General features: G+C 41.7%; 1 protein-coding gene and 3 non-coding genes across 5 annotated transcripts; 3 read left to right on the top strand and 1 right to left on the bottom strand.

The window, feature by feature from the left end:
• Window positions 1-52: 52 nt before the first annotated feature.
• LOC113149919 (junction-mediating and -regulatory protein-like) lies at window positions 53-12999 on the bottom strand. 2 transcript variants are annotated; one of them, XR_003297613.1, is made up of 11 exons: window positions 11321-12999; window positions 9071-9244; window positions 5663-5813; window positions 4865-5034; window positions 4609-4774; window positions 4307-4476; window positions 3841-3924; window positions 3666-3761; window positions 3047-3581; window positions 1204-2954; window positions 53-1081 (listed from the first exon to the last, which is right to left on the bottom strand). XR_003297613.1 is itself a non-coding variant. In XM_026342241.1 (10 exons), the coding sequence occupies exons 1-10, from the start codon at window positions 12149-12151 to the stop codon at window positions 2647-2649; spliced, it is 2685 nt and encodes an 894-aa protein (XP_026198026.1). In that variant the 5' UTR covers window positions 12152-12999; the 3' UTR covers window positions 53-2646. The 2 variants fall into 2 exon arrangements, 1 of the variants encoding a protein (XP_026198026.1); XM_026342241.1 differs by having other exon boundaries at window positions 53-2954.
• Window positions 7224-7295, top strand: trnaq-cug. The gene has a single exon. It is a non-coding gene; the product is annotated as a tRNA-Gln (tRNA).
• A 2011-nt stretch (window positions 13000-15010) lies between the features above and the next one.
• trnaq-uug lies at window positions 15011-15082 on the top strand. The gene has a single exon. It is a non-coding gene; the product is annotated as a tRNA-Gln (tRNA).
• A 560-nt stretch (window positions 15083-15642) lies between these two features.
• trnaq-cug lies at window positions 15643-15714 on the top strand. Its single transcript has one exon. It is a non-coding gene; the product is annotated as a tRNA-Gln (tRNA).
• The last annotated feature ends 698 nt before the right edge of the window (window positions 15715-16412 follow it).

Raw genomic sequence — 16412 nt, 5'->3', positions numbered from 1 at the left:
ACTTAGCCGTAATTATCTAACAGTGAAACAGACAGTCTCAGAATTTGCTTCACAAGGTTTTATTCAAATGCAGGGGCAAGGTTGTAAATAAAACAAAAAGAACGGAATAAATGCAAATTATAGGACTAAAGGCTAAAAAGTATTCTTTGAAATAGTATGTCTATACACTACTGTGTGCAAACAACTGCAGCACTCAATTCAGTCAATTGTTTTAAGCAGTCAATCTGAACTCATCATTGTTTAATCCCTGTTCTTATATTTGTATATACTGATATTGCACTTTTCAGGTGACTGACGAGTCTACATAGGAACTGTTCAGAACCAAACACATCACAAATCTATTTTGGTGGAAATGCTTTGGGAAAAAAAAAACAGGATACAAACAAAGCCATGAAATGCAGTGCAGAATTACAGTAGGCTGACGAACAAGCTGTGTTAACATTATTTATAGATAAAGGTCAGTGTAAAACACACTCCCGTGTGTTTGTAAGGTCAGTCAGGTTATAACTGGTTTATGTTAAACGGTCACCTTATGAACTCAGTCTACCAAAAGGTTTGAAACACAATGTTGGTCACTGTTTTGTGGAGCAACATAAAGTTCAGCATTAACATATCAGTGTTCATGTGAAGAGTCAGGTCAAGGTTAGATCTCTGTCTTGTGCTACATGATGGGGGTACCATAAGAAAACATTGTGCTGACAGCTGACGAAGAAGTAAAGGTGCCTCAGAATATATAAATAATAAACTCCCTCTCGCACTGAGTATTTTTCAAACTGTACAATATGACATACCTCCATCCCTGTACTTTCTGCAGTTGTGTCTGCCTCGTGATTGATTTTTAAATAACTTTCAACGCAAGCACAAGAGAAAAAGCACAAATCTTTGCATCAAAGCTGTTTAAGAAGGTGCATGCTGAGGCTGACTCCACATATTTTTATATCATGTTTTTACTTCATATGTGTGTGAACCATGTGCTGTCCAACATCTCACTGGTCCTCTTGCACAGTCTTTCCATCACACGTCTTTAGGTCCAAGTGTTCAGTGCTTAAGCCTTTGAACAAGACTTACATGAGATATAGTGCTTCATCAGTGATGAAAACAAACAGGAAAAAAGATTATTACTGTACAGATAAAGTGATTCAGAATTGGTAGTATGTCTTATGAAAGTGCTGAAACCATATGATCAAAAAACTTTGGACTCACTAAAATGTTTCTGCACATGTTGGTTGTGAGTTTAGTGCGAGTCCATGTGTGCATGGTCATGATTTCGCTTCCAGCTCTGTGAGTAACAGACCACCAACTGTGTGGTTCTGCCCACTAAGTGCAGAAAATCTGAAAAGATGCAATAGAGGAGAGGAGAGAGTGAATAAGATGGCAGAAGAAACTGCATCAATCAAGTGCCTTCGCCACAGCCCACAGTGACTCCCTACAGTGCTGAGAGAATCTAACCTCCCACATACCATCCATCATTCAAATAAGCTCGACTAGTTTCACAGCTCTGCTGTGACTATCCCACATACAAAGTTTAGGGGATCACCAGGCAAGTTTGCCCACACTTCACAAAGATTACTGACCGTGACCTCCACCTCTGCCTCTACACTTTCTCTCTTACTCTAGGTCAGATTCAGGTCAGAGATGTAGTTAGATGTGCCGCTAAATGATAAACTTATTCAAACCATATCTTCCACTGGCCTAGCCATATGGTGCTGTCCAACAGATGGGTCGGTACATATTCCTTCACCCAGAGAGGGGGTGAGATTTGGGGGTGGCGAAGGCTGGTAGAGGACAAGTGCGGGGGAAGGGCACAAATCTGTTTTGACAAACTAAAGGATTTAGTGCAGATGTATTTGTGTGGTGTCAGATTAGACAACCAGTGGTCCTTACACTAGGACGACCACATGTGACAGGACAAAGCCAGCTTGCAGCACAGTATGGCTCAGTGATAGGTTGAGTCACTGAAGAGAGCTGATTTACAATCTGGACAGTAAATCTAGTAAACCCAGTACAAATTTCTGGCTAATCTAATACATGATTTTCAATCCCCCACATGACTACAAATTGCCAGCTACACTTTACCAACATATGTCCCGAGTTATAGTATCTCATTTCTTTGCATTGAATGAACAACTTTCTACATGAGGTTTTCAGTTTCACGGACACAGCAAATGTCAGAGCAGTGTGTTGGTGCAAAACGTGCCATGTGCTGTTTCTGAATGTGCACACAAAGGGCCAGTGCAGAGCTTTTCAACAGTACAATTGATAAAATACAAAAAGAAACACAGAGTAATTACAGTCTGATAACAGGCATAAACCCACAGTGACACACAGTATAAATGAAGGAAACACAAAATTACGTCCCTTATGAAAGAGAATGTGGTGTGAAAAACAAATGAACAGGTTGACCGTAGACCTTTGGAGTGTTTGGTGAGTTGGTGATATTCAGTATGACTCAGGCCCTGGCATAGTCACTAGGTATATGTGTGACTGGGCTGTGTGTGCTTGAGTGTGGGTGAGTAACCGTATGCGCACGTGCGTGTTTATAGTACATCACATCACTCCACAATGCAAAATATTTCAGTGTGAGCAGTGCCAGAGGATCCAGGCATCTGTGTGTGTGTGTTATGTATTTTGCCTGAGCCTTGAACCCTAGCTTTCCCAGTCAGGAGCAGCCAGACCATCATCATCTGAGTCTGTCTCTGGCGAAGCCTCCTTGATGCGGCGCAGTGCCTCATGGATGCTCCTGGTCAGTGGGTCAGTGGAGGACGAGAACTCTCCCTGGTCTTTTGTCTCTTTACGAGGGACACGCCTCAGTTTGACCCCCTTACGAATTTGAGCCAGAATGCTGTTGGGGTCATCGTCTCCCTTGGGAGGAGGCAGGGACCGCTGGTCTACCTTTCTCAAGTGGAAGCTGCCTCTCTTCAGGGATGCCAGCACCTCATCCATGGGTGAGCTCACTGTATGCAGGGACAGGAAGACACACTGTGATTGGCTACTGTAGCTAGCTAATCTGACATAGCCCAGTACCTGTAATAAATGGCCCCAGTACCTCTTCTGCTGTGGGTGTCAAACTCTGGAGTCTTCTTCAGCTTTTTCCGGGCGCTCACCAGTTGGCTGCTGTCGAAGAAGCGAGGGATGAATGGGCCAAGTGGTGAAAGAGAGGGGTCTTCTGCTGCACTTTTGCCTTCAGCCTTCTGCCCATGCTGGCCAGGGCTCCCTGAAGGCGACAAATCTTCCTTTGTTGGAGGGGGAGGTGGAGGAGGTGGTGGAGGAGGAGGTGACATAGGGGATGCCAGCAACGAGGACAGGGAGCAAGGAGAGCAGGAGGAGTCTGCAGGACTGGGCACAGGCAGCAAGGGAAGGGATGCAGTAACAGCTGTGACCGGCTGAGTGGTGAGCGTGGTGCTGGGGCTGGGGTCCGTCTGCACGCTGGTACTGAGACACAGCGGCTGGCCCTGCGTCTGGACAAAAACCGAGTCCCTCTCACTCACGGCACTGGTTTCCATGCTCCTTCCACGCTCTCTTCTTCTGGAGTGAGCCACTCGTAGTCGAGTGGACTTGAGAATCACCTGACCCGGGTACCGCTGTGAAAAGAAGTAGAGATAAACAATAAGAAAAGAAAGAAAAAACTAAAACAGTTGCAGTAAAGTTAATAACACAGAACTTACTTGTTGGAAAGTGCGTAGCCTGTCGAGAGTTTTCTGTCTCTCCTGACTCACTCTGCTGTTCTTCCTCTCCTCATCTTCTTCCTCTTCAATTTTAAGCTGGAAAATGTCGGAAGAGAGCGTTACTGAGCATGCTTCATAGCTATACGGCCCCAACATTAAAGAAGCATATATGTACCTGTAAGAACTGGTGGGATAGAGAGTCCTTGTGGAGGGTTTGACGTTTCTGCTGTTTCTGAGTGTGGTTTGATACACAGACCTCCTACAGAAAAGTAGGATAGAAAATGAGGAGACTGCTCCACACAGGATTATGCACAGTACCAGGAAAATGACAGCTACTGCAACAAAACCTGAAACTTACTGATAATTTACTTTAGTTTTACACTACTGACTACTGTGAGCAAGAATATATTGTATAATTACATCTGACTGGCTGACATATGAGTCTCTTATATGTCTATCTTTATGTAATTTTAGAAAAATCTAATATTATCAAATGATTTCAGCAGTTCATTTGAGCAAATTTCATTTAAATTGTAAATTTATTTGGTGTTTTTTTATGAAATGGGTTTCTGGCCTAGCAAAAGAGCTAAAGAAGCTGAGGAGCGAAAATAAGTACAAGTGTGTGAGCAAGGGATACACACCCTCTTGTTTTTCAGATACGAGCGCTTGGCAGTGATGCGCCCCCTCCTTGCCTCCAGCTGTCGAGCACTGACCCGAAGTCTGCGCAGCTCTTCCCTCTCTGCAGCATCATCCTCTACTATATCATCTGCACTTTCAAAGGTGTCATAGTACACCACCTCATCCTGACACTCTGGAACCAAATGCAGATAAGTTTATACAGACTCTCGTTCACACACAGGAAACAGTATAGAGCAGTTTGTCAAAGGGTGTCTTGTTAGGACACCTTTAAAAATGAGATAATGCTTCTCAAATCAGGTCATACCTGTCATCTGTCGCTGAATGCTGTCAAGCTGAGCAGTGAGGAGCAGCTCCTCACACTGTAGTATCTCAGCCTGAATGTCATAAAGTTGGAGCTGGAGCTCATAGTACTGTGTCTCCATGTGGTCTAATAGTGCCATTGCATCCTCGCTGCTACACAGACACTGCATCTGCGGGACAAAAAAAAACGAAGTGGCAAAACACTGCTGTTTTTGTTTGTGCATATGTGTTTTCTATGATGCTGAGTGTTACTACCACACCTCCTCTCGAAGTGTGTGTTTCCTCTGCTCCAGACAGATCTCCCTGGCTCTCTGAAGCTGTAAGGTTTCCTTGGCAACAGAGTATCGCAGTCTCTCCATGCGCTCCACCGCCGCTGTCCATGAAGATTTACCAAACTTGCGCTGGTCCACCCTCATACGCTCATACACCCCTACAGCATGCACGCAGAGAAACAAACACAGTGTGCAGGTGGCTGAGTGAAACCTCCACAGTCAAATGTGTGAGCTCACATGAGGTGAGTCACAAACGCAGTCTACTTTTTCATCTAGTGCCAGTGGGCTTCCTTCCACTTCTTCTCTCATATTGTGATGTAGTGTGACTCAAGTCTCACAGGAGTAAAGCTTCATTACAGTAATGTAGAGGGAGACATCTATTGGCCACATTTAGGCATCACAATTTTCTTTCTGGTGTCCCCTTTAAGCCACTCACTTATTTAATGTCTGATTTAATAAGTGTCAGGTAATAAATAGGCCAATCAGTGGTGGAGAAAAACTGGAATAAGCAGAGGGCACACTGGGCAGTTACCCTGCACAGAGAGAAGCTACTGGCAGAGCTGTTTGATCAATAGGTTGTCCTTGTATCCTCCTGCCCCTGTTAAAGCATGGCTGTCTGCACTGTCTCATTAAAAGTAAATCACATTAGCCCTGGTGTTCAGAACCACACACAGGTCAATAGCAGGCCAGTGCTATTAATATGTGTGCAGTGCGTGATTATTCAAAGTTATTCCACTGCTGCTTTGTTGACTTGATATTGGCAGTGAAAGTGATGACACACTGTACCTTTCTGAGCTTTGGCAGTGATCTCAAAGTATTTTACAGTAAACTCCTGGATGCTGAGGACCGCCTCCTGAGCTTTCTTCTGCCAGTCAGAGTCCTCCTTTTTTAAAGCTTCAATCCGCCTTGGGCCCAGGTAGTCATTGTCCACCGAAATCTGACGAGAGAAGGTGAACATGTGTGTCAGCAAGAAAAAGAACCAGAAAAATATCTTCCTAAATTAAATAAATACTCTATGTGTAATCTGTGCAGGCTGTGATACAAGGTATATTCACTGAGGTTCACACTGAAGAGCAATTTGTTTTTGTTGTTTGAGATTCAGGGGGTTTAACAACCAATTACACACAATAAGTGGCAAAAGTAAAAAAACACAGTGATAGAAATGTTTTTTCTAATAATATTTAAAAAAGGTATTGTCAGTATAGTTTATCTCCACTTGTTGTGAAATGTTAGGGTTAAATGTAAGAAATAAAGTCTCCATCTCAGTGGCTTTACCACAGAAGGCAGACCTGGAGAGGGAGCTATTCTCCCACACATGGTCGCACTGGGCGTATGTATTACTGCATTTTGCCCATTCAGGCTTACATCCATCTATAATGTTGGAGCATATTGCAGGGCCGACCTATAGAGACAGTCAAACACTCACGCACAGATTCACACCTATGGACATTCAGAGTGTCAATAAATATATGGCCAATGATTATATCATTATCTCCATAATGATATGCAACACTGGTAATTACTGAACTGATCAACTTGGACTAAAGCACATTAAAACTATTTAATTAAAGACAGAAATCTAGAAAAGTAACTTTTACATGTAGCAAAGGGAAACAAAATGGTGCAAAACAAAAATGCAGCACAGAAGAACAAAAGTGAACAGCAGAGGTTACGGAGCTGCACAGCTTTCCCTCTCTGACCATAAGAAAACTTTGTGCACCTCAGCTCATACTGCAATAGTCAGCAATGCACCAGTATCATTTACCACTGCAATTTCCTGCTGTCAGGGTGCCAGTGCTCTGTTGGTTCATTTTCTCTTTCTTTTGTTTTTTTTTTACATTGTTTTATTTAAAAACTGTTGGCTTTACATTTAGTGATGTGTGCTATGTACCTACTATTTAAAAATGTACTAAAAATATACTGTATTAAAGGAAATTTAGATTTAGCCAAACATCCTTCTCAGATGTTATAGTTTTATATTTGAAGCAAGAATTTTGATACAACACAACTCTGAAATGTTAACTGTTAACTGTTAGCACCTTATGGTATGTTGTGTGTTGGTATGTAGAGCACTAGTTAATATTCTGTTTAAATACTGTCTTTGTTTACGACAGATATACTGCCCTAAGGCAGGTTGTAATGGGCATGGGAAAAGGGTTTATGAGGCAACAAGGTTTAGGTGAGGACTCAGAAAAAGTCTGTTACAAAAACAATCACATGAAGAAGCTACAAAGGAAATAACTATAGACATTCAGTGAAAGAAGAGATGCACAAAGCGGCACTGTGCTATAATTAGACCCGGAAGTACAAGTTTAACCCTCCCTCTCCCCTCCCCACACAGTCAGCAGGTTCCATGGTGTAATGGTTAGCACTCTGGACTCTGAATCCAGCGATCCGAGTTCAAATCTCGGTGGGACCTACTATTTTGTGAAAACTTCCTCTTCTCCTATTTGACAAAGCCTCTCAGGGATTCCTTGTACTGACATGTCTGAGCGAACCTACTGCAATGAAAAACCAAACTGTGCAACAGCAGAAAGACAGAGGAATGGTAGTCTCATTACAAATGAGTAATGAACAAGGGATCTGAAAGTAACAAACTCAGCTGACTAACTTGGATCTCTTACTAATACAGTTAGAGTTGATAATAGCTTCCTGAACTGTGCTACGTGGTTATTACAAACTCAGCTTGGAAAGATCTGGTTGTAAAGAAAGAAGTGAATAAATTAAGAAACACAAAGCAAAACATGTTTAGATCACTTATTGCATCTGTAGATTCGCAATAGTTATTTATTAAATGCAAAATTATATTGCATGATTTTTTTTTCAATTAAAAAAGACTAAGGGGACTTTTCACATCTATTAGAAATTGTTTTTTTCCTAAATGAAACAATTTTCATCAATCTAATAATAGGTCCTAGTGGCTTTTGACTGTCATCACAAACTTCTTCATCAAGTCCTGTAGTTTAAATGGTCACAATGTGGTAGGAGTGGAAAAAGTTCCTTAAGCAAATAATATAATTTAGCACAGTCATAGTCAAGTTATTTCATAATACTAAAAACAAATTATACTAGATGTGACGTTTTATGAGACGTAATCTGTGTCATTGGTTTTGATTTTGATTGTTTACACTCATTCTACTAAACTCATCTGCATATGAAGTGGAAACTAAACTAAACTAAACTAAACTAAACTAAACTAAACTAAACTAAACTAAACTAAACTAAACTAAACTAAACTAAACTATTTCTTATTTAACACCCTGCTGACACTACTGTCTTTAGTTGACACTTTAACTTTACATTTCTGCTGATGCCATTGATTCAGCGTCAGTGTGTACCTTCCTATAGGATCACACACGACATGACTTATTTATGTCTCTTTGAGACTGCAGGAAACAGGAGATCCATAGCGCTCCACTCCAGCTCACAGTATGTCACCGAAACCCCACCTGTTTCAGATACTTTAGCACTTTAGCAAAAGAAAAAAATAATGAAGAGGAAAGTGTTCACATCCAAGGTTAAGAAAATGTGTTCATGCCATCAGCACTGCAAAGAATAAAGTTTAGCCACCATTCATCCATTCACCAGCCTCCCTGTTCTCTTTGCAATAAGACGTTGTATATCTCACCTCCTCCACTGACTAACAAATTATAGGCATTTTATTAGAATATACATGAGAATTCAATTTACACAGCACATCACAGTCAAACATGTACATACACGCTGATGCACAAAGAACCTATTTTAGGAGACATGAGAATATCCTGTGAATATCTATTGTGTTTTACGAATTTTCCATACTGGCGTCTGTAGAGAAATAACAAATGACATCACTGAGTCTAGCCCCACCGGGCCCCAACACAGCATCTAACCTCTGGAGTCAGAAATAATCCCACTTGGTTCACAAGCTCTGCAACAAAGGGATAAAACCACCAGAAACAACACAGAAACTGTCCTAGTTGGATGTTACTAGTACTACACAACAGCATATTGGCTGAAAAAGCTGAGGAAGCTTAGTAAAGTGCCAAAGAGGTTTCAGCAAATTACTGGGTCACGTTAGGATTTGGGTCGAAACTCTCTGAAAGACTTAAGAATGTAGTTTTACAGGACACATTCCCAAAAAACATGGACGTCTCTCTATACTTGTTCATGGATATAAGTGCATTTAAACAGTGAACGGGTGCAATCTGTTACCTTGATCTGCTGTCTGCGCAGCATTGCTAGTTCCCTCATGTCTCTGAAGGGCTGCAGCAGGTACTGGTACAGCTGTGTGGAGGCCTCCAGCAGACCCCCATAGGCCTGGTCTTCGTCCTCATAGAGCTCGAGCAGTTCCACCATACTGTCCATGCTCTTGTGTTTCTCTAGCAGCTGCATTGCATACACACAGAAGAAGTTACTTTTATTATTAAGAACATACTCTAGCAGAAGAGATATTTATAAGCCCTTATGAAACATCTTTTTAATAAGGTATTTGCAATAATCCAGATATTTGTTATTGCAAAGCTTCCTAAAAAAACACAAACATGCAGAAATCATAGCAGGACACCAACACACTGTAAATAGATGTAGTGTGCAGAAGTATGTTCAAACCCATTCTGTCTCTGTGTAACAGATAACACACAGCACAAACACAAACACATACACAAAAGTCAGAAGAAGATGCCTAAATCTATTTTAGTGTCACTCAGCACTAAATGGAAACTTGCACTAGTCTGTGAGACTATGAAGATGCTTTGTGTAACTGTAAGTAATAGGGAGTATATCAGAGTGCACTCTCTCAGCACACAGACCACGGCTGAGTGAGCAGAGTCCTTTCTGCTGCTGGGAACAAGATCAATGCACACACATTTGTGCCAGACTGAACAATCCTGCAGACTACCAGCAAGCACCGAAATAGCCATTAACTCAGACCTCAAATGGAGTGGGAGGATCAATAGGTGTGTGAGATCCCATGACACAGCACGCTGTTAACTGTGTTTGAATGAACTATACAGCACTGTCACTGCAGGCAAAAGAGCTTCAAGTGATGAAGAGCTGAACAAGATCAGCAGCTCTCCCTTCATCCTCAGAATGAATGAGCACACCTTTAAGCAAAGTGGAAATCCCATACAGCGACACATATTCATTGAAACTATTGGAGTAAAGTAGCTCTGGTTGGTTGGTGCACATTGAGACTGTGAGATTGTGAGACTCATCACTCGGCTGTTTGATGTTTTTTGCTCAGGAAGGCAGCATTTCCTGTGTCTGGTTTAGTATCCATTTTATTCTGATTGTGGAAATGGGAGTGGGTGTGGGACCGACGTGGATGATTCGTCTATGCTACTCACAGCCAGAGAGGAAACGCCTTGGCAAGGAAGCCATACAAACACATCCTTGGACAGTACATTGATTCAGTTCTTTTTAACTTATATACACTATTTATTATAACCTGACCTTACAGTACGGCAGTGTGAGCTTTAATGAAAGTATTTTTATTTTATTCTGTTTGTGATAAATACATATCAAGACAAAAAGTGGATTTAAACCTACCAATCAAACAGCAAATAGTCTTTAACTAAGATTCTTAGTCAACACAAGATGTGTATATTTATTCCATAAACACAGTTAACACTCAAAGTTGATCTGCCATCGACTGTCAGAGACAGGAGATGTGCTGTGATTCTAATAATGGAGAACACTTCCATTTACGTGCGCTCTCTCACTCTCTCACCATCTCCAAGGACTTGTTGCACTGTTTGGCTCCACGATTCAAGGATGCATTAATCCAAAGCCACTGTTTATATTAAGAGCAGCTAATCAATCACTCGCTGCCGCTGGTGTGTATGAGGAGCAGGCCCCCGGAGCGAGCAGTGTTTGGATCATGTCTTCATAGTGTCAAGTGAACAGTACGTACAAAGCAGAACTCAGTTAGTTACTCAAGACGTGTTTTACCCAAATGTTTATTTTATTTTTTAACTATTAATGGTTTTAACTATTTTGACTACTAATGTTAAGCATTGTCTGAACTCCACAGACTGGTTTGAAACCAGGCAATTCTAGGAAATATCACACAGTACATATGATCAGATAGAGGATTTGACTCAGTATTGTAAAAAATGTAATGTTATCACCTGGATGATGTATTTCCTCAGCCATAGAGCATCATACACAGCCATGACAGGTCCTTACAGATACAAGTTAGTTTAACAAAGCCTTCTTTTTCTAGTTTTTGTTTCATTCAGTAACTTCCAGTGGCCTCCTTTTCTCACTGACCTCACGTCTTTTCATGCTTTACTGTGCAGCACATAAAGATTAATATATATGCAGTGTCCAGTTGCTTTTTGTGGCTGTGTCACTGCCACTGAACTGGTCCAACTGGTCTGATCAGTGAGGACACAGCAGCAGTGGGATGCTCCTAATTCTTAGGTCATGGTCATGTTGTTAGAGAATCACTAAATCTCTCACCTCTTGCAGATTTCTTGTTGCACGGCTGAGCGCCTCCTCGTACCCGGACTGCCTCAGCTCGCTCAGACTCTCGTAGTACTCGTCTGGGTCGTCGTTTTCCGTGAACAGGACCCGCGACAGGATCTTCCACCCACAGGTGTCAAGCGCATGGCCCAGGTACACCTGTAACCGGTAGCACAGCTCATCCATTTCGGTTTCGGACACTTCAGCGGGGCCGAAAAGCACCGACCACATCCCGGCTGGTTCCTCCGGGAACACCGGGAGACAGGAGTCCAGGTCCGAGTTGACCGAGCACAGCTGCTGGTGGACTGCCCTCAGGTCCTGGAAGGAGAAGAGTCCGGCCCAGCTGCAGTCCTCCCTGCTCAGACTGTCCAGCTCGTCCAGGTCCAGACTGTCCAGTGAGGGGGTCAGCTGCTCGTCTCTGGGGGATTTCAGCACCTCGGTATCCGGACTGACGGGAGACGCCGCAGATTTACCAGTCTGCGTTTTGACGGGGCTCGGTTTTGGTGATCTGGCGGACTTGGTTTTAGGGCTGCAGCCTCTAACCCCAGCCTCCCCGGTGGCTTTGCTGTGGCTTCTAGATACTTTATCCCTCACAGGACTTTCAGGCCATTTTGTTTTGCCTCCATCCTGGCCAGTCGCCTCCGCCAGAGGATCCCTACCGAGGCTTCTCCTCTGCACCGTCCTGTTGTGACATGTAATCGCAAATTTGCCCTCCACCTCATTCCAGGCGACGATGAACACGAATTTATGCTTTTCCTTCTCCTCAAACGCATTAGGACGAACAGCCACCCACCCCGACTCCAAGTGATCCTCCATTGTGAAGGACATTAGTGCAAAGCGATGATGCACAAATCGCTCTCTAACGCTGCCTCTGCAGAGCCAACCTGCGTCGGCGCTGTTTGCGAAGCGCAGTTTCTTCCAGTCTGATAACAGCGTTTACCAAGCAGCGTTTTCCCTCTGAGGAGATTTTGCCTGAAGGGTTATCCTCCTCTGCTCAGGCGAATGAATCGGGAGCAGTGCAGCGTCCTTTCCCATCTCCGGGCCCACCTGCCTTCAGCTCGGATGTTTGACGGTGTGTCCCAGTCTCCTGCAGCGTTAGCTGTGTCATCAGCCCCCGGACCGAACAGGACATCACGGGACAGTGCGTGGACCAGGACCAGCGGTCGATCCGCCCGTCAGCCGTGTTCCCTTACAGACCTCCCTCCTCATCATGGAGCAGCAGCGGGGTCCCAACAACAACAACAACAACAACAACAGCAACAACAGCAACAACACACTGAGGCCGCGGAGATGCTTGATAAGAGTCCAGTAACGATGTCTTCTGAAAGGCTAGCATCGTGCCCAAACTCAAATCATCTTCATGTTTTCCTCATCGTTTGCACAACAAAATAACACAAGCAAAATAACAATAATGTCACCTTAAAGTGCTCAGAGGATTATCGGAATTTCTCCTTTCACAGCGACATAAGAGCGTTCTTAGACTATCACAGGACATTTAGCTATAGAATTTCCTTTATTACTGTTTTTGTTTGTTTTTATTTTATAATTTATTATTGCAGTAATAAAGAAGCACTCTAACTGGAAGAAAGCACTCAGGCTGCAAGAAGAGCCGATCAAAGTGCTTTGTCCTGACAGCATTTGAATGCAACATTAGAATCTCAGCTCGAGTGGCGCACGTAAAGACGTGGTGACGTAACTGCATCGTCAAAAACCAGTATGCCTGCATGTAATGAACCTGAGGGAGAGGAACCTAAAGACTTCTGTTTGTGAATGAAAAATGTTTACAATAAAATAAAAACGTTTTCAATATATATATGTGATATTGTATCATTCCTTTGATGTGGTAACATGTACTTTCATCTCTACAAGTCCCGTAAAGTCTTTGGATTCTTGGAATGTAAAATGTTTTACCCTTCATAAAATCTATGATTATATTATTAATGCCATTTATTCTCAAATAAACATTAGAAAATTGCTGTACAAACATGTCATATAAATGACCTAGTATCCACAGAAAGATGCATCAAGCCTTCTGCTCGAGTCAGTGTGTTGTTTTATTGCTTGTACACATTGGCTGTTTCAGAGGACAGGAATGGAAAATTATATTCCCCCTCAATGATCACAGCCTTGAGATAGATAAAAGTTTGTCTCTCATCATGGTGCGTGACTTCTAATGATTTAATGGATACCAACAGAGTTCACATCTGCTTCGATTAGCCCTAATCTGTAGTGCAGTGTCTTTTCATTCTTAAATAAGCCTCGGCTTGTTTCTCAAATGCAATAATTTAACAAACGTATTCAACATTTTTTTGTTTAGAAATACTATTTTCGATGTATTATTATTATATTATATATAACATATATGTAGTAAAATATTCCTTCAATTGAAGCAAACATGAAGTGGGAAAAGTGTTTTCTTGCTTTTCAGTTGTGATTAACAATAGATTTAAAAAAAAACATTTTCTACTGATTTCTAACTCAGATAAGATCGTCTGTGTTATATTGTGTGCCCAAAATTGCATTTCCTTTTGTTGTTTCCTTACACTGGGAAGAGTAAGTGAGAGGGAAAAATTAAAAGCACACTGGGAACACAATTATTACACAGCTATCTGTATAATGTTAGTTTATCTCTCTTTAATACCATGGGATATCCTTCTGTAAACCAATGCCATGAGCTTTGCTTGTGGAATATGTCAACACAACTTCTGTTTTATTTGTTTCTGGCAGTGAGATACTGAAACATTATTACTGGGCCCAACTTTTAGAGCAGCACACAAGAGTTTCTGGCTCTGATATTGCCAGGCTCAATTTCACAGCAGCATGGGATTTTCACCTAGTTACAGTAATATTTTTTCATCTACTACAATAACAAACAAAACATGTTATCCTGATTAAACAACGTTGTCTGAAGACACATCCTGTTGTTGTTGAACAGATGTTCATCTGTTTCAGAAGGTCATATAATTGACATGTATCAAGCAAAGAAAACTTTGAAGGAGACTCATGAAACTACTAAAACTGGGTTAAGAACTGTCCAACAGAAATAGCTCATGTGGTCTGATGAGTCCAGATTTACCCAGTTCCAGAGTGATGGGAGCATCAAGGTAAGAAGAGAGGCAGGTGAAGTGATGCACCCATCATACCTAGTGCCTATTGTACAAGTTTGTGGGGGTAGTGCTATGATCTGGGGTTACTGCAGTTGGTCAGGTTAAAGTTCAGCAGTGTTATATGTCCAAAGAATGAGGTCAGCTGACGACCTGAATATACTTGATTGATTCCATCAATGGATTTTTTCTTCCCTGATGACACAGACATATTCCAAGATGACAATGTCAGGATTCATTGGGCTCAAATTGTGAAAGAGGAGCATGACTCATCATTTTCACATGTGAACTGACCACCACAGAGTCCAGACCTGAACTCCATTGCACAGCTCTGACTCTCCTATCATCAATACAGGATCTTGGCAAAGTCCACAGCAGCATAACCCAGAGATGGTCCGGAGTCACTTGAGCAATGTGTGACTATAAGGATTATCAAAAAGGAAAGTTTTGAGTCTTAAATGTAGAGAGGATATCTGCCTCCTGAACCTGAACTAGGAGCTGGTTCTAAGGAAAGGAGCTTGATAGCTAAAGACTCAGCCTCCTCCATGACTGTGTTCTTTTCAGGTGCAGGGAGCTCACATGTGGTTCCATGGTGTAATGGTGAGCACTCTGGACTTTGAATCCAGCGATCCGAGTTCAAATCTCGGTGGAACCTCAGTGTTTTGAGACGGTTCGTTTGGAGGATTTCACCGTCAAACCCTCCAGAAGAAGAGAAGCAGTATAAATCACTACATGCACTATACCAAACTCTGTTCAGCAATTTAAAAGAAAAAGTATAGTTATAGGCTCCTAATTACATTAACCTGTAAACAAAACCAAGAAAACCTGGTAGAAACTGGAACAGTTTACTTTATACTACCATGTGTTGTATATTAACTACATCTAAATTTTCAATCTTTTCTACCTGAATGTGTTTGATCATGTTTGCGTCTGTAAGAACTGACTTCAGATAAAACAGGTCAGTGCGAGTGTGATATCTATCTATCTATCTATCTATCTATCTATCTATCTATTGGTAATTAAACGTTTGGTGACATGTTACTAGACAATATTTAGACAAAAATTATTACATAAACATAGACGTGTACAGTCGTTTGTAAAAAAAAAAAAAAGGAAGGAACAAAAAGTAAAAACAACAAACGAAAGTTGTCGGAGCCTTGTCGTGGCAGGTCTCGGGTAAAGAGCTGCGACAGAGACGATGGAGCTCCGTCAGCAGGTTCCATGGTGTAATGGTGAGCACTCTGGACTCTGAATCCAGCGATCCGAGTTCAAATCTCGGTGGGACCTGAACCTTTTAGAACGAAATACACACGCTGCTGGGAGACTGGGACTCACACAAAGAAAACTGCTGTTGAGTTACAATTCCCGCATGTCAGCTGCACTTATTATAACCACAACTGACTTTTATCCTGTGTCAGGTGTATATGTATTATTTTAAAATGGAACCTCGTGCAGAGTGAGAGAAGGAGATTTTGCTCTTTGCTTTCACATAGGTTCACATTTTACTGTCCTGCATTCAGTGAGGTAAGGCGGAATACTACGATTCAAGATGCATGCAGTAGCCTAAATAATACAACACATAATAATCACACATTAAGATAAGAGGTGCAGTGTTGTTAATCAAGCCATACCTCATGATGACATGCAGGCTATGATATAAGCAGAAATAAAAGCCTAGTAGCCTAGGATGAGAAATATTACTGATATTACTCATTTAGTAATTTTGGCTTCTTTGTAAAAATATGATAACAAAATATAAAATAATAGTTTGTTAAAAATGTATTTTTAGACCGACTTCTGGTTAGGAAATTACTTAGAGACAAGTAATTGTTGCCAATTTGTCTATTCAGCCAATTTCATGCCACGGCTTAATACAAATTCAAATACTTCTGAACACTGTTAACCTCAACAATAATGACACAGATAAATTTGAACTAATTTTGCATGTAATAAATTATTCCCTAATTGTCAAATAAAAGGAAACT

This window comes from Anabas testudineus, chromosome 9 (genome assembly GCF_900324465.2).
Source record: "Anabas testudineus chromosome 9, fAnaTes1.2, whole genome shotgun sequence".
In the NCBI taxonomy this organism is placed as follows: domain Eukaryota; kingdom Metazoa; phylum Chordata; class Actinopteri; order Anabantiformes; family Anabantidae; genus Anabas; species Anabas testudineus.
Note: the sequence above shows the minus strand (reverse complement) of the source record. Positions and strands in the feature narration are given on the sequence as shown.